The sequence below is a fragment of the Phaethon aethereus genome (assembly GCF_964289735.1).
Source record: "Phaethon aethereus genome assembly, chromosome: 2".
In the NCBI taxonomy this organism is placed as follows: Eukaryota; Metazoa; Chordata; class Aves; order Phaethontiformes; family Phaethontidae; genus Phaethon; species Phaethon aethereus.
Genome location: NC_138582.1, coordinates 146,548,721 through 146,573,335, shown reverse-complemented (window position 1 = coordinate 146,573,335; position 24,615 = coordinate 146,548,721). Strand labels below are relative to the sequence as shown.

General features: G+C 39.6%; 1 protein-coding gene across 1 annotated transcript; it reads left to right on the top strand.

Moving 5' to 3' along the window:
• Positions 1 to 11,116: 11,116 nt before the first annotated feature.
• On the top strand, positions 11,117 to 24,128 carry GTPBP10 (GTP binding protein 10; the record flags this gene model as incomplete). Its single annotated transcript, XM_082014614.1, has 10 exons — positions 11,117 to 11,149; positions 11,587 to 11,780; positions 11,875 to 11,966; positions 13,081 to 13,225; positions 16,139 to 16,212; positions 18,094 to 18,146; positions 21,327 to 21,434; positions 21,959 to 22,036; positions 23,006 to 23,129; positions 23,908 to 24,128. 10 exons carry the CDS (start codon positions 11,117 to 11,119, stop codon positions 24,126 to 24,128), a joined length of 1,122 nt encoding a protein of 373 aa, XP_081870740.1.
• Positions 24,129 to 24,615: the final 487 nt, after the last annotated feature.

Sequence of the window (24,615 nt, the reverse complement as noted above, 5' to 3'; positions counted from 1 at the left end):
ACTCCAAGAAGATATCTGAAAGAAAGTGTACAAAATCACAGTGATTCTGCCATTATGTAGTTCATTCTCCTATAACTTTCAAGGATACCCCAAGAGATGATTTATGCATATATACAGAAAAATATTTATTTTCAAACCATGGAACAAATACCAGTCAATGAACCCTAACGCTGGAGCTAGATTTGCACCTAGAAATTCTTAATGCTGCTTAGAACATGAAAACCTGAAGCAGAAAGTTTGAAGTGACCGTAACCTGTGTCACAACTGCTCCTTGGGCTCAAGACTTCTTCCCTTAAACTCCTGTGCTTATATCATCAGTAAAATCAGATTAATAGCAGATGCTGAAAGAATCCTAGTAGTATTCTCTTTTAAACGATTGCAAAGAAGTAACAGAGTTATAAATAACCAGTCTTTCATGGAGCAGTCCAACTCAGAAAAGTGGTAACGAAGGAACAGTAAACCAGACCATTACACGGTATTTGATAAGCATAGGCAGGTTATGAACTCATTCAGTAGCTGCTGCAAGACCAGAAAAAGGCATACTCCTTTCTGGCTTAATGTTAGAAAATCAAGCAAGCGTTTGGCAGTTATTTCTGGCATGTATACAAAACACAGAAACTGTCTGGAGAACTGGAGATGGAAGGAGTAATAACACAGGAGGCATAATGAGAACTTCAAATGCTACAGAATATGTAGTTATTATTATATATGGATTCCCTCTGGAAAGCTGCAGTTTTCCTATGATGCATATTCCATATGCTCGAAGCAGATTTAGACAGAACATCACTAAAATACCTGATAATTTTTTTTCTCAGTCCTTCCTGTCACAATAAAGTGCAGTGGAAGAGAAGAGTAAACAAAAAGGGGAGAACAAACCAAAAAAAAAAGACAAGCAAACACAGGAAGAAGTCTGAAGAAAAAGATGACTGTCAAGACTCCCAGATAGTGCCCCATATTTTGGTGTCCTAAATCAACTCCATGTCAAATAGTTGGTGCCATGCTCATTCCCACCATTTCCGATCCCCAGTCAAAATGTAAAATACAATTACAAAATGATGTGAGGTTTTGTGCAGAGTCAAGGCGATGTTTTGTGCAACTGTGCAAATTTTACTGGGAACTTGGCCAGAACTGCAAGTGTGCTCTCCCACACAGAACATCTTTGGGCACTGGCAATATGAAAAGTTAGTCTATGATGTCTTCAAAGTGTTAATGCCCTGACATCCTCTCTGCAACTTTTAGTGATGCAATTAAAGAGCAGATAACCCACGGATAATACATCATATATGTGAACTGTCTATAAGAAGACAGAGTTGAGGTGACACCATGGAGTTCACAGTCATACCAAGCTGGGTCAGAAAACAGGACAGCTTGACATAGGCCCTTTTGCTGTGGTTCTGGGATGATTTTTTTGTTTGAATGTGCCATTACACTGCTGCAGCCATCTGGGGTCCCTAAACTCATGTGTTCCTTTACCTCACCTTCAGGACTGAAGGGGATGAGACAGACAGATACCCCCCAATCTAACTCCTTTCTAAAACTCCACTTGCTCTCTCCATTTTCAGCAGGCAGCAGGATTACCTGCCTCAGCATCCTGAGAGTTTATGAATATGCATTAAAGTGTCTCTTCCTTGGGTTGTTAGAAAACTGGCACCAGCCAACAAGCAGGGATGGAAATGCTTCTCTTCTTACTTCCACTTCCCGAGGCACCAGCATTTAGAGGAAGGACACACGAGCAATTTGGCTACAAAGTATGAAAACAGCAGCCAGGAAGCCACCAACATTTTGAGTTGTTTGGATTTCATGTTTTAATCTAGCTAAAAACTAAAATGCCAAGGGTTCAGTTGAACACCTCGAGCAGGAGCAGAGACCACAACAAGCCTCACAGAGACTTTGAACTGGTAACTCTTGCTATTCAGTAGATGACAGATGACTTTCACAAAGGCAATAACCGAAGAGCCACAGCTGAAGTTACACTTACCGTGTTTCTGTGACGAGATGGAAAACAGCAGCCTTGAAACAACGGTAGTCAGCCACTTGGAGAAAAAGAAAGGAATTCCTGAGGGGGCTGCAAGTGCCCACAGCTGCTGGATGCTCCGAGGATGTCGGGATTACACTGCACAGGGACGACTCTGCTGCCGGCGAAGCAGCAGCAGCAGCAGCAGCGTGAACTCGGGTCAGAGGGAAGGCGGGAGGGATGTGGCTGTGGCAGCCCCACCTCTCTCTGCAGCAGGCACCGAGCGCCCGCCGAGCCCTGGGCTGGGGTCTCTCCAGGGGAGCCTGCGTCTGTATGGGTGGGTGGGTGTGTTTGGTGAGGGAAGGGGAGAGGCAGAGGGCTGCCGGAGGGAGGGAAAGCAAATCTTGACGTGATTACCTGTTAACATGAACACTTTCCCCGTTTTATGAACCCAGGTCTCCATCTGCAATCCTGTCTGCCCACCAGAACACGCACCCATCAAAGACAACATTTCAAAATAATGAAAAACGGACATACAGCCCAGAATTTATTGGCACAATGTGCATCCGCTTATCCCAGTTCCCTTTTTGCAGAAACTCCCTGACTTGAGATCAGTTTTACACTATTTTTGGAAATCTCCCATAACTTGGTTGCCAGCGAGGATTTCGATGCCATTTGTACTTGACAATGTCCCCTCCAGAAAGTGATGCCAGCGCCGGCCGCTGCGCACTGGTGTTCACATGCCACATCTTGCAGCCAGAAGCAGCCCAGCTGTGCCAGTGGTTAAAGACTCAGAATTCTGTTGTTTTGTTTCTGGCCAGTTATTTTCTCTGCTAAGGAAGCAGGCTCATGCAGATGTTTAGAAAAGCTCCGTTTCCTCTGAGGGAGAGAAGCTTATGAAGAAGATTACTTAGATTTCTAATTATTTCTTCCATACATGTTCTTATGACACACCGGTTATGATGTCTCATCAGACACTGAAGTGAAGGACCATGCCTAAGTCTCAGTGCAGCTCATCACTGTGTAAGGGAAGAGGAGTTCCTACCCCGAGAACCACTGCATAAGGGATGTCCCAGCCCTTTTCCTATTGCATATAGTGGAAGGAAGTCATTTTACTCCCTCCTCATCTACTGTGGGCTGGAAATGGCTCTTGCCCAGAGGAGGAGGCTGCGGGTTCCTGTGGCCCCACGCTACGTGCTCGGGAGTGGGTTTTTTGATTTACTTCATCTTTTAGTCTAGACAACCATTTACAAAGAATAACTTGCAGACCTGGGGCTTTTACCAGCGTGATTTCCTCATCTATTAACTTAAGAGATCAGAGTCTGTCCTGCATGGCATGAGGATCTATGAATGGAAATTGTTTCGGAGACCTATGGCACGAGGTGTGGTAAACAGGGTTACTCTATAGAACCAAATTTGAAAACCGAAAGAAAACACTTGCATGGAAAGCTCAAGCAGAAGACAAGTTTCTTTTTCCTATCCAAACATCCTAATACAATGTGGGGACAAATACTTTGTCTGCAAGTAGCATTCAGGCAACTTAAGTGCTCCAAAGGTCACCGGTCTGGTGAATGCCTCACAGAAATTAAGTCTTTGTAAAGGCTGTTCGAAGGTTCACAGTAAATGTCAGGTATCTGAGGCATTGGCAAGACTTGGGCTCCCTCACAGCTTCACTCCTTCTCTTTGAAGACATGGAATTTCACAAGGCTAATGTTCAACATACAATGAAAATGCTGCACCTGGCACATGGCAGAAAATCCCTTCACTCTGCAACACTGGGTCCATGTAGAAATCAAACCCCGCTGAACCTACGCACAAAACCAACAGCCCTCTTCGAGGATGTGTGTGTATACGGTATGTGTTACCAACATTGGTAACCGCTGCATGAGATGTTGCCTGCAGGAACATGGTCTGCTTGGCATCAGGAGAGGGCTGATGCAACTAAATTGCAGCTGCTCCTTTCTTAAATTCAAGTGTCACCCAACAGCTCAGGACTGTACGTTAAACTTTATTTTTCTGTGCAGAAAAATAATGTACCCAGAATCGTGATGTCTGAATCACTTCAGCATGTAAAACTGTTAATAGCTCCAGTTCCAGAGAACCTCCTCTCTCTAAAGGAAGGCATGGCTGATGAGAACATAAGACAAATATGCAGTAAAATTTGGTCTATTAGGGTTTCACAACATGCTTTGGTGGAACACAACATGACAGGAACAACCTGTTCTTTCAAGTGGAAATGTAGTAATTCCTGTCATGAAAACAATATATACAGTACTTAAAGGCAAATACAAATGTGCTCTGAAATGACAACATGCAGGATAACTAGCTGTCTTCTGGAAGCCTTTCCAGCTAAGCAAAGTAAACACCGTTTCAAAAAAATAAGCCATATTTGAACGTACACACCTAAATAGAAGAAAACATCTGGAAGACTGGAAAATAGTTAACTTACCTCTGAACTCTTGGTATCATTGAAAGAAGCTAAAGTGGTATTAGATGTAATTACTCCTTGAAATTCTAAAGCAGCATTCATAACCAAGGAGATCAAAGCGTTAAGAAGGCTGTACAAAGAGCCTACCTGTAAGAAAGCTCCTTTATGTCATTAATCAAAACAGCTTCCAGTAAGTTTTCAAGTTAAGAAAAGCTTTTCTTCCTTTTTTTGTTTTATGCACTATCAATCAACTGTATTAGCCTGACCAACCTCACAGTGAAACAGCCAAAATTTCAAAGGCATTTAAAGGCATGTCAAGAAGCAGGTAGTTGCACAGCTGCTTGGCTACTACATTAATTCCTTCTTGTCATCTAATTCCTCTTTAAAACACGGAGGTGCCAACACAGTGATTTCATTCTACTCCAACAGCCCTGACGGCAGCCCTCAATCCCTTTTCTTCATCATGCAGCTTTATTTTTATCACACTCCTCTTGCTTTTCCTAATCTAGTTAATAAATTCACATTTTTTAATCTTAAAATGAGGTATTCCCAGAACACAGCTATAGAAATCAAAATGCTAAGGAACAGATTTTTCTTAGGAAAATCCTGTCAAATAACAAATTCTCTTTTTAAAATGCCACTTCATCAACAAGGTTCTCTTAAGAATTTATTTATGTGAAAATTCTTTGATAATATCTAAAAATTCACCTCCCCAAGTGAAAATTATTCTGAAGGCTGACTTTCCTATTTCATTTTCCTTAACGGTATTATGCACCTTTGTCAATCAAACACTGAGGTATCACCACCTGTGGGAGAATGACACCTGGAACAAGTTTGAACCCTTGAATTTAAATTCACAGATGTCAAAATTATTGGCAACTAATAATCCTGCAGGATGTTCCATGAAGCTTGTAGGATGGAAGCACCATGAAGAAAGACACCGATCATGTTTATTAGGTAAGTATTGTTATTACAATTTCTCTTTCAGAACAGGTAAGGTCAAGGAAAGTCAATCTGTGACCCTCTTCATAAAATCTAACGTACCCGAAAGCTACATAAAAGGTTGGGTTGTAGGTGAAAGCCCTTAAAACCGGAGACCCTGTACACATACTTGAGAAAGCAGATTTTTTTCAGCTGGTGAATAAATATAAATGGGATTTAGAGAAAAATTGTGTTGTTCTGCAGGGGTTCAGGAAGAATTCCAAAGATGCAGCATATGCCACATGTAAACTCAGACTCTAGCACAGCTGTTTCACAGAGTAAGTTTTATGAGATGGGATTAAAGATGAAAGTGGCTATTTCTGTGATTTTGAGTTTTTTAATTGATAACCAAACTTAGGCAAAATCAAATGTTGCCCTTAAAATTCTTCCAACATCAACAGTTTTTCTATAGCATGAGTTTTGAACTGTTGTACTTCAGCTTATTCTTTTATTATTGTAGTTGAGGTATCTCCATCTAGTGGCACTGTACAAAAGAGCATACCCTTGGCACTGGTTAAATCTCTTCTTTAATTTTTTTTTTAATTTAATAAAACTGTAAAGGTAATATATCAATTTTTAGAACATCTGGACCTTGGATATGTTGGTGTAGTTTTTTCTTTCAACTACAAAGACCTTTATGCCAGCTTCCCAGCATTGCAATGAACCGTTGTGTGCATGTTCAGAAAGGCAAGGCAAGAAATTGAGTTGCATTTTTTAATTATTTCAACTCTGCTTTAAAATAAAAGCTATGTTGCTAAAATATTTCAGCTTCACTTTCTGCCAAAGTTAGTTCTTCTCTAGACTCAGAAAAACAGCACATAAAGTACAAATTTAAAAAAACTGCTGTTGGAAGCTTTAAAATTGTTGTGGAAAGAGATTTTATGGCTTCTTCTTGTTAGAGTTGATGACAGCACACTACCTAGTGGTTTATATCATGAGAAAAAAGAAACAGAGTGGTAAAACCATGATTTGATGTAGCAGTATCCTTGTGATTTTAAAGCTATCATCTACAAGTATTTGAAGTATACAATGAGAACAGAAAGAGCAGGAACTGAAGCATTATTTAGCATGAAACTCAGAATATGCACTGACTATGTATAAATCAGTTTGGAGAGTTTAAAAATGCTATCAGCCTTTTTATGACTAAATTATAGATACCTCTGTGACTACACATCTGCACGCTCTTACGTAAACAGGATTCACTGAAGATAAAGAATTGAGTCACCCTCTGCATCACTGATTAGCATCGTCTGAAGAAATAACAGACTGATCAGGCTCCATGATCAGGCTTGACAGGGAAGTGCTCACAGGGCTGTTACTGAAGTTCAAGTACGGCAGACCCACCAGTGATTAAACAGCCAACGCAAATCAAAAGAAAAAGATCATCGAATCAGCACTGCCCTGGCGAAACAGAGCATCTCTTCAGGTGACCAGATACATTTTTGAAGCAAAGTATTTAGAACATAAACCATCTAAATATCCTCAAACTTTAGAGTTTTAAATGATTCAGTTTCAGTGATTTTTAGCATCCTGTATGTGTGAGCATGAACTTACTGGTATAAAAGTTTCCAGAAAATGCACAATGGCACATTTCAAATGAAATGTTACTTAATTCCCTGCTGGTATGAGCTTGTTGGCATGAGCTTGCTCAGTGATGAAATAAATCTAGTGTTATGTTAACTCAGAACGTACAGAGGAGACCAGTTTTTCTTTCTCTTTTTTGAGGTTGAGTCATGGATTGGTTACATGAGTTGAATTAACATTAGTTAGTAGCTCTGCTGGCACCTCTGGACTAGCCCACACATTAACCTGTTGTCGGATCTGACCTCCTGCTGTGTGTTAAGGAAAGGCTCCGCTAAGTCAACAAGCTACAGACCCTGCTGCTCTCAACAGTCGTAACGATTCGACAGTACTCCATTCAAACAGTATGCATCACAAAAGCAGAACAAGGGCTGAAAACACGGGGTAAGTTGATATATACTTGTATTGGTACCCAAGGAGAGCTCAGGGCCTACGACTTGATCCTTGAAGAACTTTCTAATAACCTTCTTGCCATCTGCAACTTTGTCTCACTTAAAAGTTCTTTTGCTTATCTCCTTTTTTTCTATTTTCTGTGTAATGCTGACATCGTATGCTTTCCTAAAGTCACAGTAGCACAATCTAATTTTGGCATATGTAAGGACTTCTGAACCTTGCCTGCTATTCAGATCGGACCGACAAGTCCTTCCCATATTATGAACCAGAAGTCTGGACAAAATGTTCTGCTATCTGTGCTATGAATTGGCATGGTAACACGGAACAGAAAGGTCCTCCTGAATGATAGGGCCCAGTTCCCTGCCACTACAGAAAGCTCTGCTGTACAGTCGCCTCATAAATTTATCAAGTGCCATATTAATAACAGGTATGTTTTTGCTCCCACTAATTCCACGGAATAGCTGTTTCAGAATTTGATTGCTGTAATGACTAGAAACACTCTTCTAATTTCCTGATATATTTATTAATGAATAGTACATACCTGTTTGTTCTTGTGCCAACATTGCCCTACAAATTAAATGGTTTTCGTCCTTCACGGTCACTTTCCTGATGTATTTATAGACAGCGCTCGTATCTCCTCTCTGGTTTTGTTTTATTGAAGTAAACAAGCTGAGCCATCCTAAAATCTGTTTGTATGAAAGGCTCTCGAGCTCTCTGGTGATGCACCTAACCCCTCTCCATCCCTTTTACGGTTCAACCTTAGCTCAGCTATAGAACAATTAATTAGAAGTTTCCACAGTACCCAAATGAGATTTCACCAGGGCCTTAAAAAATGACATGAATACCTCCCTACTTTAAATGCAAATACAGCTCCCGAGATACTCTCTGTACTTATGATGATTCCTAAGAATATACCGTTACCAGATTTCATCAGTATGCTCCTACTGATTTTATCAGGGCTACAACAAAAAATAGCAAATAAGACCATCCTAAAACCAACCCTTTAAGCCTGACATCTTCCTTTCCAATCTTAATTGTGGCTATCTCACTTCACAATTTCTCTCCTAATCCCCATATTCTCATTTCTTCCCAGGTAATATTACATCAACTGTTTTATCAATAGAGTATTAATATGGCAAATTTAAATTTTTCCAAAGCTTTGCATGAGATTGAGACCAGCCTTTGGGGACTATGGTTGGCTGGGACACTTCTTTTCTTCTTTTCAAAGATCAGCAATTACAGCCCAGGTTCAACCCACCTGACTTCAGAGACTTAATAGAGAGAGACGGGGATCCACAGGGAGCCGTTCATGATGTGGCTTGTCCTCTGGAGACACCTCTCACCACTGAGTATAGAGGGAGTCTCAGCCAACGAGCCTCTCACCTAGGACCCCTCAAGTTAAATGCCTCAAGTACATGGCCAGACCCACATTTTCTATTTTCCAGTCATCTTGTAACATTTGTTCAATAACACTTGCTGCTTAGATTTTACACATCGCCCGTTCCAGAACTGCAGATGTAGTCACCATGATCTGAAAGCATGACATGGAGTTCTCCATTTTTTGCTGTTGCAATAATTTCTGTTCTGCCATTCACACGATCCATCTTGCCTTTCTCCATGTGGTGAAACTACTTTGGCACTGAGAAAAGGCATACTTTGAATTTGGGAGATTTAACTTAGGCTCACTAAATGACAGTCACATCTTCTCCTGCTCTCCCATTTATATCACTGAAAAACCTTCTGCTCTAATAATTCCATAACAGTATGATGCAAGTTGGTAGAAATTAGAAGAATTTTTAGCTGAAACAGAATATGTAGTTCATTTGTAAAAATAACACAGAATAACAGAAAAAGCAGGACAGCAATAACCAACAGAGTGAAAAGCTTTTGAATGTATTTTTTCCGTACATGTAGGTGGAAAGAAGAGGTTCATAAAGAGAACTAAGGAATTCTAAAAATACTACAAAAAGCTCCCATGGAATATGACACTTCAAGACAAAAACAAAACAAAACATTTTGTACTGTAGTATCTTGTAAAATTGCATTCAATTGAAGTATGTTATTTTATCCACTTATCAAAATCCACAAGGAATAATCATTCTGAATGAGAGTGACGCTTCTTCTGTACCCTCTTCTGAATAACAGAGTTGCAAAATAAACAGTTTGCTTTTTTAAGTCAGAGAGAGAAGGGTGGGTCAGCTCAAAAGCACAGGATTAAGAATTTGGATTTTTTTATTCATTTTTCCCTGATTTCCTTTAAATTTTTTCTTTCCTAATTTATGTCTAAAACGTTAGCAATTTGAAGATTCCTTTACCCTAATTAACTAATGACTGTGTACAACTATTTATAGTTAGGTTTTTTTAAATGTAGGTATTGGCCTAATTTTTATAGTTTACAAAACAAAGCAAAATTACAGCAAACAAAAGACCAAACAATAATACACAGAAGAATCTAACTACGTAACTACTATTTTGCACGTATCTTGTAAATCCGGTTTCCAAATCTGGTGTCCTAGGCCATGAAGCAACTAAAACAAAACTAACAAACAATTGTTTGGCACTGGACAACACTCACATGTTGTGATACATCCTGGATACTGCTTAAACGTTCTGTTGTGCCATTTAGCATGCATATGGCACACCGCTGTTTTCTGATTTTTAAAAAAATTATATAACAGATAAAATCCATTGCTGAACTTATGTTAAGTATTAAATTACTGTAAATGGTAATGATTCTCCTCAGGTAGCTAAAAACTGCAACTGAGAATGTCTTGACCTTTTAGAATGGCTGTAAGAAGTTATAGAAGAATATTTACTTTTTCATGACGATATGTGCTTTCAAAAAAAAAACCAACACTGAAAATATGCTCATAACTGTCTGAAAAATACTTATCTGCAAAATAAAGACTTGAGGAAGAACTAACAACCAAATCAGGTTTTATTTATTCACCAATTTTACCCTTCTGACCTTAGTAATGTCACTATTTACAAAATAATTTCTCCTTTGTGACCATTTAAGAAATGCAAAGCACTATACGCCTTATTAAAGCCATGTACTTTCAACGTGGCCATCCTCATCCCGAAAATGAGCCTCTTTGAAAGGTCAGGTCCCAACTCCTCGAGGGAGCGCACATTAGCAATATGACCAACAGGCTTCAAAGGGCCCAAGTGCGCGGGCAAAGCCAAGAGTAGATGCTGCATCTGATCAGCATGCAGCTTCCAAGGAGAACACGCTGCTGGAGATCGCGGATCTTGCCCAAAACCTCGCAGCTCCGGCAGCGGCGACCTCGATCTCCCCACAGGCATCCCTGCCCGCGCCTCGGCCCGAAACGCCACAGCGCCTTTCGGCTTCAGATGCTTTAGGGTACGAGGAGGACCGGAGCCAGGAGCTGACGCGTTGCAGCAAACCTGGCCCGTCCCTTCCCGTGCCAGCGTCTCCGGGGAGAACCGCCGCCACCGCCTCACGCAGCCGAGGGCGGGAAGGGCTGCGCATGCGCACCTACGCGGGACGCGGTCCTGGCTCGCCCCGCCGCGGCTGTCATGGCGGCCGCCGGCAAGAGGGGAGCTGGGGTGGTTGTTCGGTTACCTTTGCGCTCTCCCGGCCGGCAGCCAGGCCCCTAGGGCCTGGGCGCTGACCCCGCCCGCCCTCTTGTCCTCTTCATAGCCCTCACTAGGCCCGCCCGCCCTGCCCCTCAAGGTTCACTGTCCCCGCCTCGTCCCGCCTCTTCCCTTTCGCCGCCGCCGCAGGCTGGGCCCGGGCGGAGGCAGCTGGTCCCACCATGGTGCGGGGCGGCGGGGCGGTTCTGCGGAAGGTCAGTGCGCCCGACCTCGCGGATCGGTGGGGACGGGCCCTGCGTGGGCGCAGCCCCAGGCAGGCAGGGCTCGGGCGGCGGGGAGGGCTAGCGGGGGCCGCGGTCCCGCTCCCGGCCCTGCGGCCTCTCTGGCGCGGGCTGGTGGAGGGCGCTCCGCAGGCACGTCCCAGGCCAATGCCCGCTGCCCTCGCCAGGGCTGACCCCTGGGGCTCTGCAGGCCGGCCGGGCATGCCGTGAGGTATCGCTGCCGGGGAAGAACCGTCACGCATTTCTCTTACTAAAAATTATCTCGGAGGGTTGCGTGTCTGTTTTCTGAACGTTCATTATTGCCGTCAGAGAAAAGTTCTATCTGAGCAGTTTTAGCCATGTTGTTTTTAACGACTACAAAATGAAAAATAAACCGCGTAATAGTGATATGAAACTTGTTGTTTTGTTAGTATGGCAACTTTATAGACGATTTACGGCTCTATGTGAGAGGAGGAACTGGTGGAATGGGTTATCCTCGTCTAGGTGGGGAAGGAGGGAGAGGTGGTGATGTCTGGTTCGTCGCCCGAGAAAGAACTACCTTAAAGAGCATAAAGGATAGATATCCCCAAAAGAGATTTGTAGCTGGAACAGGAGCCAACAGCAGGTAAGAATCTGTCTGATGGAAGTTGTTATATACATCTTTTCCAGAGAGCAAAATGTCAGTCTAAATTACTAAGCCTTGATTTAATTTCTCCCAGTGTTAAAGCGCTAAAAGGCGAAAAAGGAAAAGATTGTGAAGTTCATGTGCCTTTGGGAATTTCAGTTCTTTGTGATGATGGCAAGCAGATTGGTAAGGACTTTTGCTTTGTTTTAATGTATCTAGTAGATACTGTCATATTTATTGATAGTGTCTAGCAGACTTCTAACACTAGGATTTAAAGTTACACATGTCCCAGAATATGTGTTTGTTTGGACAAAGAGTTGACAAAAAATACACTGTAGAAATTGTTGGAAAAGTGAGGACCCCTTCAAGAAATTAGCAGTAGTTAGTTGGTATCACTACAGGCAGCAGAAAGAAAATTGCCCTTGCAAACAAAGGCTGGAAGCCGTACTGATGCTCCATAGTATCATTAATGACCTTACATTAATTATGTGTCCATAAACTTGGGTAGTTATCCCTATAACTTTACTGAATTATAACACTACTTACAAGTTAAAGATCCTTGCTGAGTGTCAGCTTTTCAGGTTATCTAAAATACTTAGACTTTTTTTTACTCTCTTTTTGAAATGTGGTACCTGGTAGTAACCAGGAAGATCTCCTTCAATACAGTGCTCTTGGAATAGCTCTCAATGGTTCCTTCACAATTTCTCAGAGTTTTTCTTCTCATAGTGTTTAGACTTCAAACTAAATTCACAAATGACTCTGATGTGTAACAAAATTGTATGTATGGCAAGAACTGTTTATGATGTAGGCATGTCGTATAATTCATATATACCCATATAATTCAAGGTATCCTTGAATTATATACTCAAATGTTGCATTTTTATTTTTTTAAATTATTCTAACATTTTAACCCTAAGGGAGAAATTATAGTCTGCATCTTAATGAAAAAATACGGAACATGTGATGGGTTTGCTGTAGCCACATCTCTGTCAATGCAGATTTTTCCTTGCGTTCTTGAATTGAAGAATTGGAGGCTTCAGAACTACCATCTTGGCCACACTTTGCCTGCCTGTACTTAGGACTTTTCTTGAAGTGACTAACTATACAACAGAGGGGAATACTGGGGTGTGATTGCTCTTATTTGTTTCCAAAGAAAGAAAAATACTATGACCCTGAGTGCACAGCTCTTACGAGAAAGCATACAGAAAATTCTCTCTTCACTGAAGATAGATTTAAGTGGAAAATCACACCTGAACTACTGCAGGGGATTGTGCTTTTTCACTAGTGAATTTATTTTCAGGAGAACTTAATGCAGAAGGAGAGAGATTCCTAGCAGCTCGTGGAGGTCTTGGAGGCTCTTTGGCCACAAACTTTGTGCCTTGCAAAGGTCAGAGGCGAATTGTTCATCTTGATTTGAAACTTATAGCAGATGTTGGCTTAGTTGGGTAAGTACTGTAGTTTGAGAACTGACATTAGAAAACAAAGTAGTACATTTCAAATGGGATTTCAAAGAAATTTGAGTTTGGAGGATGAGTGTTACAGTACTTTTGCATTGCCACTTAAATTACTTCCAGTTTGCAAAAATCAGATAGATTTTAAACCTATTGAAATTAATTTTAAAATTTGGAAAGTATGCGTTATGTTTTTGTGGGTGAAGGGCTCCATGGATCAGGGTAATACATAATTATTAATATAATTGAATTTAGCAGTTGCAGTGATTATCAAAATACTATTAGCTAATATTTATGAAATAAGTAGGAGGCGCAAAATATCCAAGAACACTATCCGTATTGCATCTTTGGATTTATGATACTGGCACAAGTGGATCCTTTCAGTAGTAGTTCTAAAGAGAGTTCAAAGGCTATGTAGCCTACTCTCAAACAGCTTGGAATGTTGGAAGGAAGTAATTGCAAACTAAAAGTGTAGGACTTGCATTTCAATGTTGCTGCTTTATAACAATGCAGATAAATATATTTTTATTTGGGGAAAGCTTTCAACAAACTACAGTTGTGAAAGTATTGGCCTCTTCAGCATCTGCTTCCCCGCCCCCCCACCCCATGGTCGTTATTAATAAAAAACATAGGAAACGTAAAATGACAAGGGGTTTGAGGTGGAAATAGTCTAATCAGTATACACTGTTAAAGAATGGAAACTTGAAGACAGCATGGGTTTTTACTTACATTTTTTTTTTTTTGCTTATTAGAAATAGTTCTGTTAATATCAGATTTATCTGAAGTTAGGACATTTTGAAGTGGTCTTCAGTAATTTCATGATAGAGAAGTTCTTTTCTTGCTTTAGAATGTGTGAAAATATAGGAGTTTTATGACACCAGTGCTTCTGTAATCTTGCATTTTGGCTTGTATTTTAAATGGCAGTTTCCCTTTAAAATAGATAAAAAGAGTCATTATCAATTAATGAGAGGAGAATATTATTTTCTTCTTGAGAGTATGAATCAGCCTTTGAATTTGTGGTTGTACTTTGATCTCTTTGTGTTTGTTATTTTTACTTCAGTAGATTTGCAAGTGGTTTGCTACGAGATCAGGTAAAAAACATCAGGTTTGGGTACAGGTTGTGATGTGTAGTGTAGGTTGCAATTTAAACTTCAAAGAGCATATTGTACCTCAGTGGAAATAAAATACTCACTTGAGGATATGACCAGAGTAACCTTCTGGAATGTCTTCAAGGCACCTTTCAACATCAGAGTGCATTAAAACCACCCTTGATAGTTTTCCTGTTATAATGAGTCATTATGTCTCTTTCTTTTTTAAGCAAGCCACATATACAACCCTTTGTAAAGCCCCTTAATGCAATACTAGTCTTGTTTTTCATTAGCTCATGTTCTTACTAGCTGTCCCTGTTAACAGCTCATGATTCTGCTTGTATTCAAGTGGAGAATATATGGTTTTCTCTGTGACACATGCCTTTGTATCTTGTGACCAATGTTCAGTTGCTTGTAGACACAGCTTTCTTTGATCACTGTTGTGCTGAATAACTGTGAATCTGACTGGGACACAAGTCTTGTGTCGTGTCCCATATGGAGCAGGTGCTATAAATCAAGACTATAGTCTATCCTTTGATGTCAGCATGAGCTTCAAGTTTGACATGGATCAAGGATATTGTGTCTTTTACAGCTCAGTAATCTGAAAATAAGCATGTGTTGAAATTTCGGTTTTAACTTAGGTTTCCATTTCAATGGGTAGATGCATTCTGTGAAGAAGCTTTTGTAAAAGCTGCCATATCCCTTAAGGAATGTTTTTGTTGTAGTATGCAGGTGTAGCTATCTCTTGTAAGGAGAAAAGGTTACAACAGTCAGGTCTGCACAGACGGGCTCCTAGGGCTTCACTGGTATTCTTTTTGGTTTACTTAGTAACAAAACAGGTTAGTCCTAATTTCACGATCCCTCATACAACTTCCTTGCCTTAAAAATATACGCAAACTGCATGTGTGTGTCTGTGTACCCAAAGTATGGTACACTCTCTATTGCTCTTCCCCCCTCTCCCTCATATATATGTACCTACAGAGTTTACATATGCTTTCTACATTAGCTAAACTGTAGCATAGATATCATTGGTACTTAAATTGTAGAATCATAGAATCATTAAGGTTGGAAAGGACCTTTAAGATCATCAGATCCAACCGTCAACCCAACACCACCATGCCCACATCCCAAAGTGCCACATCTACATGTTTTTTGAACACCTCTAGTGATGGTGACTTCACCACTTCCCTGGGCAGCCATCTCCTCACCCTTCATTTTCTTTAACCACTGTTATAGCTGCTGGGCAAGAAAGCAGGTACTACAGAACTGTTCTTCAGAGGATTACACTTCATACTGTTGTTCACCATTTTCAGTGTCAGAAGTTATTTTACCATCTCTAGCAGCATCTCTGGGATGAATGTTTCATTAACCATGATTTGTATACCAAAAGACTGTAAATCCAACTGATAAGATGCATTTTCATGACAAGCGTTTAGAATGTAAATGTAACTTAGAAAATTAGCTATAGCCTGTGAAGACTGAATCCAAGAAGACCTGGATGCCTCTGCTGTATTTCCATTCAAGTGACTTTGAAAGATTTCCCTTAAATCTGTTACACATGTATTTACACACCTCTCCTGCCTGCATCCTTGGGAAGTATTGTTGGATTTAGAAAAGTTACTCAGATTTGATTTAACAAAATCATAATGATCTGGGTTTTGGGTTTTGGTTTGTTTTTTTAAAAAGTCTGATAAATAAGTCTGCAAAAATCACTTGATGGCATTGAGTTTGACTAAGGTAATATAGTGTATTTGGTAATAAAATACACAGGAATCACAGATGTGTTTATTTAGTGTATAAATCCTGACTTTCCTTCTAGGTTTCCAAATGCGGGAAAATCATCCTTGTTAAGCAAGATTTCTCATGCCAAACCTGAGATTGCAAATTATGCATGTAAGTTCATACTCTTATTTTTAGAGCAGTAGTATTTCATGAGAGCAAGAAGTCTTTTCTCTGACTTGGTTTACAGGTTTATCATAAAGAATAGGGGATAACCATGTTGCCTGCTAAATATGTGTCGTGGTTTAGCCCCAGCCAGCAACTAAGCACCACGCAGCTGCTCGCTCACTCCCCCACGGTGGGACGGGGGAGAGAATCGGAAGAGTAAAAGTGAGGAAACTCATGGTTTGAGATAAAGACACTTTAATAAGTAAAGCAAAAGCTGCGCACGCAAGCAAAGCAAAACAAGGAATTTGTTCACCACTCCCCATGGGCAGGCAGGTGTTCAGCCATCTCCAGGGAAGCAGGGCTCCATCACTCGTAATGGTTTCTTGGGAAGACAGACGCCATAACTCCAAACGTCCCTCCACCCCTTCCTTCTTCTTTGTCCCAGCTTTATATACTGAGCATGATGTTATATGGTATGGAATATCTCTTTGGCCAGCCTGGGTCAGCTGTCCCGGCTGTGTCCCCTCCCAGCTTCCCGTGCACCCCCAGCCTGCTCGCTGCAGGCCAGCATGAGAAGCTGGACTGTCCTTGACTACTTAGCAACAACTCAAAACATCAGCACCTTATCAACATTTTCTCATCCCAAATCCAAAACATAGCCTCACGCCAGCTTCTGTGAAGAAAATCAACTCTACCCTAGCTGAAACCAGGACATTATCCACCCCTTATTCCATACTATTTACGTTATGCTCAGGTACCACACTATCCAATATAACCTCAATAACCACCACTCCCCTTCCCATCCTTTAACATAATACACAGATTATCATCCCCTTAGTCCATAGACTTCCCTCCAAAATGTCCGTGAAATGTCTGCTGAGTTTATTTAGTCCATGACTTTGGGCTCCATCCCTTATGGTGGTCACTCAGGACAGGCGAGGTGGGGTGTTGCATGGAGTTACTGGGCACCAAAGCCAGCTCAGGTCAGGTCACTGCTGCAATATGATACAGGACAATATGATACACAGATTTTTAATTGTAAGAAATACTTTAGAGAGAGAACTTGCTGTTTCAGTGTCCAGTTCCTTTAACCACCTCAGTATTTCACGTATACACACTCATAATGCTTCAACCTGTTGATGTAGGGTCTATTTAACATTTCTTTTAGTCTCAGCACATTTTATTGCATCTGAGACTCTCCATGGTGTGCAATATACTCAGTTTACTGAATATGCACCACCAGGTTCCTTTGTATGAACATCTTGTATGCTCTGGAAATAGCTACCACCTGTTCTTGCAACAGAGTAAGATTTTTGGTTTGTATCACTGAGAAATGCTATTTTTACTGTTTTTCTATCAGTAGATTAGGATAAGCCATCTGATCATTCTTCAATTAAAAAGTAAGAGTACAAGTACGGGTAATTCCTACCCGACTTCTTCACCACTCCCAATTCTCTAGCCTTGTTATATTTTTCCTCAGTTGGAAGAGTCCTGTCTCGCTTTGCCTTTCCTTACTTTTCCTTATTTAGAAGCTATTCCATAGTCAGGATAACCCTTTTTACTCAGAGTGTCTGAGACCTGTCTAGCCCCTCTGTTCTCTTTTTGGGATGACAGCAACAGAACTGCAGACAGTGCCAAGATGTGGTGAACCATGGGTTTTTTGAGTGGTCTAATTTTGTTCTCTCTTCTTTTGCTTTTTCTTTATTCCTTTTCCAGTAATTCATAACATACCATTTGCCTTATTTTTTTCTGCTACTGAACGTTTGTTTCATTTAAATATGAAGTGAGAAAGTCCTGCAACATTTAAATGTTTTGTAACATGAACACTTTTAAAAATACTAAAAAGTTTTAGTTTTTTTCCCCTCCCCCTTTTTTCCCTTGTTATAGTTACAACAGTACAGCCTGAACTAGGAAAGATCATGTATGCAGATTATAAGCAGGTTGGTATGAAAGTTCATTCTGGTTGTTCATTAAAGTTGTATATAATGTTTAATTATGTTGCTTAATATAATTTCAGAAAGAAAAAGGAAACTTGTAGGTTTTTACATGTGTGCGTATCTATAATGTATACATATAAAATGCATTAAATGGACTTAATGAAAGTTGTGCAGAAAGTACTGTTTTTATAAAGTAATAAGGAGAGAGCTTTATAGTCAAATGCAGTAACGGCATGTTGAGCTCATTTCAAATCACTTTAATAAGGCTTCTGATTTTCCCTTGTCTCCTTTCTGTAGTTCTAATCCTTCTTTATAATCTTAGATTTGTGAGCTTGTGTGTGGAATTGAGATTGCTGTGTCCTAGCATACTCTTGTTAAGTTTAGGACTATTAAAAAAATATTGTTTCAGAGGCTAACCTGTTATTTTTACTTAGAGGAAATTTTTTTGCAAGTTGGCTCTACAGAGAGCTTTGGAATGAATGAGTAATTTTCAGAATGAATTTTAAATAGGGCCAAATTTGTCCAATAGCTGCAGATCTGCAGAAGTAAATGATAGGGAATTTAGTGACTATAACCCAGTTACCATAACTTACTGTTCTGACTTTCTAGGTTGGCTGCTCCGACTTCCTTTTCTGGTTTGGTTTTTGTTGAGGTTGTTTGTTTGTTTGTTTTTAATAAAATAGTTAAAAGTAAATAATAAAAATAAAAAATTGTTTTAAGTGATAGTGGTTGCCTGAACAGCCAGAATAGTACACTACATGAGAGGTGAGGTACCTGTGTCCAGTTCCTTTTGTAGCAGGCTGTAGCTCTGGAGGACTGGTAGAGCTACTGCCCTACCACCTTATTTTTTGTGAACCCAACTCCACCCAGCTTACCAGACTCTTTATAGATTTTGGACCCCAAGTTCATGTAATTTATAGCAAACATTTTGATGTCCTCAAGCTTGACTCTTCTTTGATGTGCTTTTGTTTTGTTTTTTAAGTGTATGATACATGCAGTACTGGGCTCATCACTTCCAAGATAAAAGGCAAATGCTAAAAGGGTTTCGGATGTGTAAACCAGAAAAGTGTACCTCTCAGGTGTGAAAAGACAGAAGATTCCTGTTTTTACTTTCAGAAGCAATAATCTTAGGGGGATTCAGTAGCTGATGCTTGAAACCTTTGTTTAACAAGCTTTAACAAAACTGTATATTAAAGGAAGTAAGTTTAGTTTGTCAGGTTCCCTGTAGAGATGCACACATCTAAGGGAATTTTTTTTTATATTCATTTTTTCTGCTAGTTTAGAGTAACTTATCCTAGAAAACAGTGCTGCAAATAATAGGATTGTTTATAGCCTTTTTAAAAAAGAACTAGCTACCTGCCATCAGGACCTCTTGCTCTTACTGGTCAATCTTTCTCCAGCAGGAGAACTGCTTGTGCTCCTGGCTTTCTTTTCTGCAGACTGTTTCAACGTTACAGCAAATGGCCCTTATTGTTGGCTGTTTTTGCAGTTCATGGTTTTTGTACTAGAATGTCGGGTACTATATAGGAACTATATGGACAAAACTTCTCTTTTCTGAAATCAAGGCAACTAAGGATCACAGGGAACATCTGTAAGAGGAAGTACTTCAGCTCTCAGTATTGCAACTGCTGAGATAGTAAAGCAATGTAAGCAATTAAAAGCAGTAACTGAGGTGACTGTCCTCTGTCACTCAAAGGAGACTGGTTTATTACATCTTTTTTTTCCCCTACAGAACATTGATGTTTTTAAGGAAATATGTAGGAATTAGTTTATTTTATCTTAGTACATTATAAAGAAGAAAACATGTGAGTTACCTGGTGCCGTCTGTCATTACTACTTGCAAAAGAAAAGACACAGAAGTAGAGGATCTGAATATGAGTCTGGCTTCAGGTCTTAGTACCAGATCATGGAAATTAGCAGAGCCATTTACATTTTCTACCAGAATATCTGAACCAAGTGCAGTTTTGAGAGAATATGAGTTTCTTTGAGTGCCATAAAAAGTGTTCTTTGAAAGAGGACTAAAGTTGGGGAAAAAAAAGATGGTGATGATAGTACTACAGCACCCAAACACATCACACCAGGAAGTGGATGTTTCTGTTCTAACTCTGTAGTTATTCTCTCTCTGTTTCAGTTACTCTCTCCCTGTTTCAGGTCTGTGGTTCACCCAGACACAGGTCTCTAGATGGAAAATTGTGAAGCAAGGCTTCACATGTTTAAGAAGTACATAACAGTTAGAATTTAGTGTGACACGTGAGTGGGAATGTAACTCACTCATAGCAGAAAGCCCCCTTTTGCGATAGGTAGCCCACTGCAAATTTTATTGTGTGCTGGCTTTGGGCATTTTTTAAGTGAATGCAGTTGCTGTCTAAATGGGTATTAGATAGATTTGCTTGCTCTTCTTTGCTTCACTATCTGTCTTAGCTTTCTGTGAGTTACTGAGCAGATATTTGGGGTTTTTAGTATTCTGCTCTTTTTTGGTCTGTCTCAGCTCTCCTTTACAACTGTGTACAACTGTCCCAGCCAGCAGAGAGAATGACAAGATTCATGTCCATTGTGGCAGTCTTTGCTGGGCTCTGGTTGGAAGCTGGTACGCTAATCAAAATCTCATTTCAGTTGAAGAGCAGAAGACAAATTCTTGGGACTGCTCACGCTCAGGGGAACAATGTTAAGTGGGTTTGCATTTGGAATAATCATCTTCTGTAGCTACAAGAAACATACTTTATTTTCTGTTCCAGTGGCAGTTTGAATTCTATACAAACGTGATAGCCCTAATCTTCTTGCCTTTCAGAGTCTGTTTTATTCTCAGGTAATAGGTAAATTTAGCAAGATTTCTGCCAAAGTGTTATTACCCTCTATTTTCTACTTTGCAGACAGCTATAAATAAATAGATGGGGAAACATGAGGAGCACAATGTCTGTGTAATAGTAGCATTTTGTTTAAATCTGCTTCTGATGATAGATTCTAAATGTATTGAAACAGCCAATGCATACTGCTGGAGAACTGACTCCCCCCACAATTCCAAGGAATACACACCGTTGTAAAAGGAGTCTCTCAAAGTAGTTATTCCTGACATTCCTTTGCCTGGGTTCTTTTGTTTATATAAAATGATAATAGGTGTTGATAGTTCAAAATCACCACTTTTGCTTGTTGGAAATCTTTTGTTTGAAACCTCTGTTTTCCTAGATTTCAGTAGCTGATCTCCCAGGACTGATTGAAGGCGCACATGCAAACAAAGGGATGGGCCACAAATTTCTCAAACATGTAGAAAGAACCAAACAACTTCTTTTAGTTGTAAGTTAAATAAAATTTACAACTTATTGAAATCAAAGGCAGTGGAGTAAATAAAATGCATCTTAATTGCAGTGTAGTTGGAATTTAGGAAATTATTTGTAATTTGCATGTTTTCTGATAAATATAGCTGTAATACTGTTTTCAGAATGGAACACTCAAACGACTGATGATAAATTACATCCTTAAAATAGAGCTTATCATTAAAAATTGCCAATAAATTTAGAGCGGTGAAGTGTTCCAAGCATAATTAAAGCATGGGGTGATTTTTTTTTTATTTCTTTTTCTAGTAAGATCCCCTTAAGAAAGAGGTTTTAAAATCAGCCCTTTGAGAAACACTGTATAAGAACCAACCAGTTTGTGCTTCCAGCGTCCCTGGTGTTACTTTGATGTGTAGTTCCCTCAGTTATTTGCTCAGGAATGAGCAGTGTACACAGATGTTTTACTGCAAAGTAGTTGATGGAGTGTACCTTGATACTGTAACATAATTTAATCACACAAAGCTTGTTTTTGTGTAACTTTTTCAGGTTGATATTTCTGGGTTTCAGCTGTCTGTTAAGACTCGGTTCAGAACAGCCTTTGAAACTATATTGCTACTAACAAAGGTAAGTTCTCATCTTCCTAAATGACAGTTGTAGTTACGTATTGAGCCAAGAAAGAGGCTCAGTTTTGATCAAGAACTTTCAAATGTTAGTGTGCGTTCTGGATTTATAATATAAGGCTAGTTAACAAGCTTAGGATTCTCTGAAATGATGAAACCTTTATTTTTAACTGTCCAGGTGAAACTGCTGTATTTTATGTTGGGCACAACTGTTACTTCATTAATCTGTGCAGCAGATGGGATATTTCTTACAGTCAAGCGAAGGTGAAAAGACATGTGATTTTCAGTTCGCCAATCTGGTAGCATTTTAGGAAGTAGAAATACATGAGTATAGTTAAATCCCTGCCTTGATGCCATTACTGCATAGTGTAATGGAGATGACATATCAGCCCCTGCTTTGCAGGCATTCAGTGTTTCCATCTCTTATCATTACTTCTGATTAAAATAATATCTTTTATGTAATTTCAAGTTTAGCAGCTGTTTTCTCTCTAGCTATATGAGTTAAGATGATGAATTTTCTGAATTTTGCCTATTGCTGTTTATTTTTAGCTTATTCGTGGTTGTGATTTTATTTCTGATATTAATCATAGTTTATTAAAATGCTTAAGAATCAGAAAACTCTCCAAAGAATTTTCTTAGACATTTTATAGGTCTGAACTTCTTCTGAAAATGATTTTGTGTTTGTGGATATCAGAAGAACAAAACCAAAACCGTCATTCTTTTTATAGGAGGCTCTTTCAGAATCAGCCAGCCTGTTTACCTGAATTACCTGTGTTTGAGCAAAAAATCACCGAATATTATTTTCTTCTGTCAGACTGCTTTAACACATCAACCTTGAGCACTTGAGTAAATCTCACAGCTGCCTAGGCCTGAAACGACTATTTAAGCATTTAAACAATTGAGAGAAGTAAAATTATAGTAGCACTTGTTAAACTACAAATACTTATTAAAGCAAATTCACCTGTCTTTTAAGGAACTGGAGCTGTACAAAGAGGAACTTCTAACAAAGCCTGCACTTCTTGCCATTAATAAAATGGATTTGCCTTGTGCAAAGGATAATCTGAATGAACTTATAAAACAACTACAGAATCCTCAAGGTAAATTAACTTTCAACAATTATCTTTGACGACAGTAGTAATAAGATTTCATCAGGGATAACTCTGCATTGGCAAGGAGTTGTTTGAGACTGAAGTGAAGTCAACTATTACATTTATTATTTGAACATATATTTTAAAACCACTTCCTGCATTTAGAGCTCCGTTTATATGCGTTTGTAGTGCTGGCTTTGCTCTTGGGGAGGTATTTTAATAAAATACAGATATCCTAGAAGATCTTTTCCCGACTATGATATGGGAGAGTAAATTTCCAGCCTGGGTACTTTGGGTGACAGTAAGCTCTGTTGAAGGTCCCCTTACAGACACTCATGTATATACAGTTTATCATGTGACTTTGGCCAAAACACATGAAAATTCTGGACAGGTCTAGGTCGGTTTACTTCAGTTTTGCGATTACATTGGGGTGAATTTCTTCCTATTTCCTGGAGTGTATAAGAACCAGGAAGGCTTAGAACCATCAGTCTCCCATGTTCTTCAACTTGGGATTTCTTTGTACACATCTTAAAGGAAAAGTATAGAATCTTCTCATGAGGGTGTAAGTATGGCATAACTGCTATGTCAGTGCTTCTCTTCTGAGACTTTAGCTATTTTTTAAAAGATTAATTAAGCAAAGGATACTTCTAGTATTAATTGCAGTTATGCCTATTAATTATTACTGTAATTTATTACAGTTTATTTTCTAAATTTAATGGGATTTTATGGGCTTTCTAGTGATACACTATTTGTGGGTTGTACTAACTCTTTCGGTATGATTTTTCAGACTTCTTACACTTACTAGAGGAAGAAATTATTCCTGCAAATACACTTGAATTCAAAGATATAATTCCTGTGTCTACATATAGTGGAGAAGGAATTGAGGAACTAAAAGCATGTGTAAGAAAATCCATAGATGAGGAAGCAGAGAAGGAGAATGAAGAATATCGGAAAAAGAAACTACTACTTTTACAAACTTCAGAAGGAGAACAAATGAATAGAAGCTAGCATTCTTGGCTGGATCCACTGCATTTTAATATTTTAGCATGTACATGAACCCATTGCTATGCAGACCTTCCATTTAATATTTGTCCCCTGTACCACCACTGCCCAGTTCTGTGCTCCCCCGCCATTGTCTCAGTTTCTTTTGGCACTTGGGAAGAGCACAGTGGGGAAAAAGAACAGGTTTTTCTGATTTACCATGGCTACCTACTCAATGGAGAAAAGACCAAAGTATGTGCAACTCAAAGCATTGCTTAACAACTGATGATCCCTGGAATATTTTTTTGCCGAATGGGATGAATAGAAGGAATATAACCTGCAGAGGTAGCAAAGGAGCAAGTTCAACCACTCTACATCTTTTGCCATGGACATCGGAATTACCCAGCGAAATTTCTGATGGAGCAATTTTCCAGGGTCTAGTGCTTCTAAGGTGAACCAGTTCTGCTGTTTTGACAGACATTGGATTGTGGCGGTTTTGTTATTTTTAAAGGTC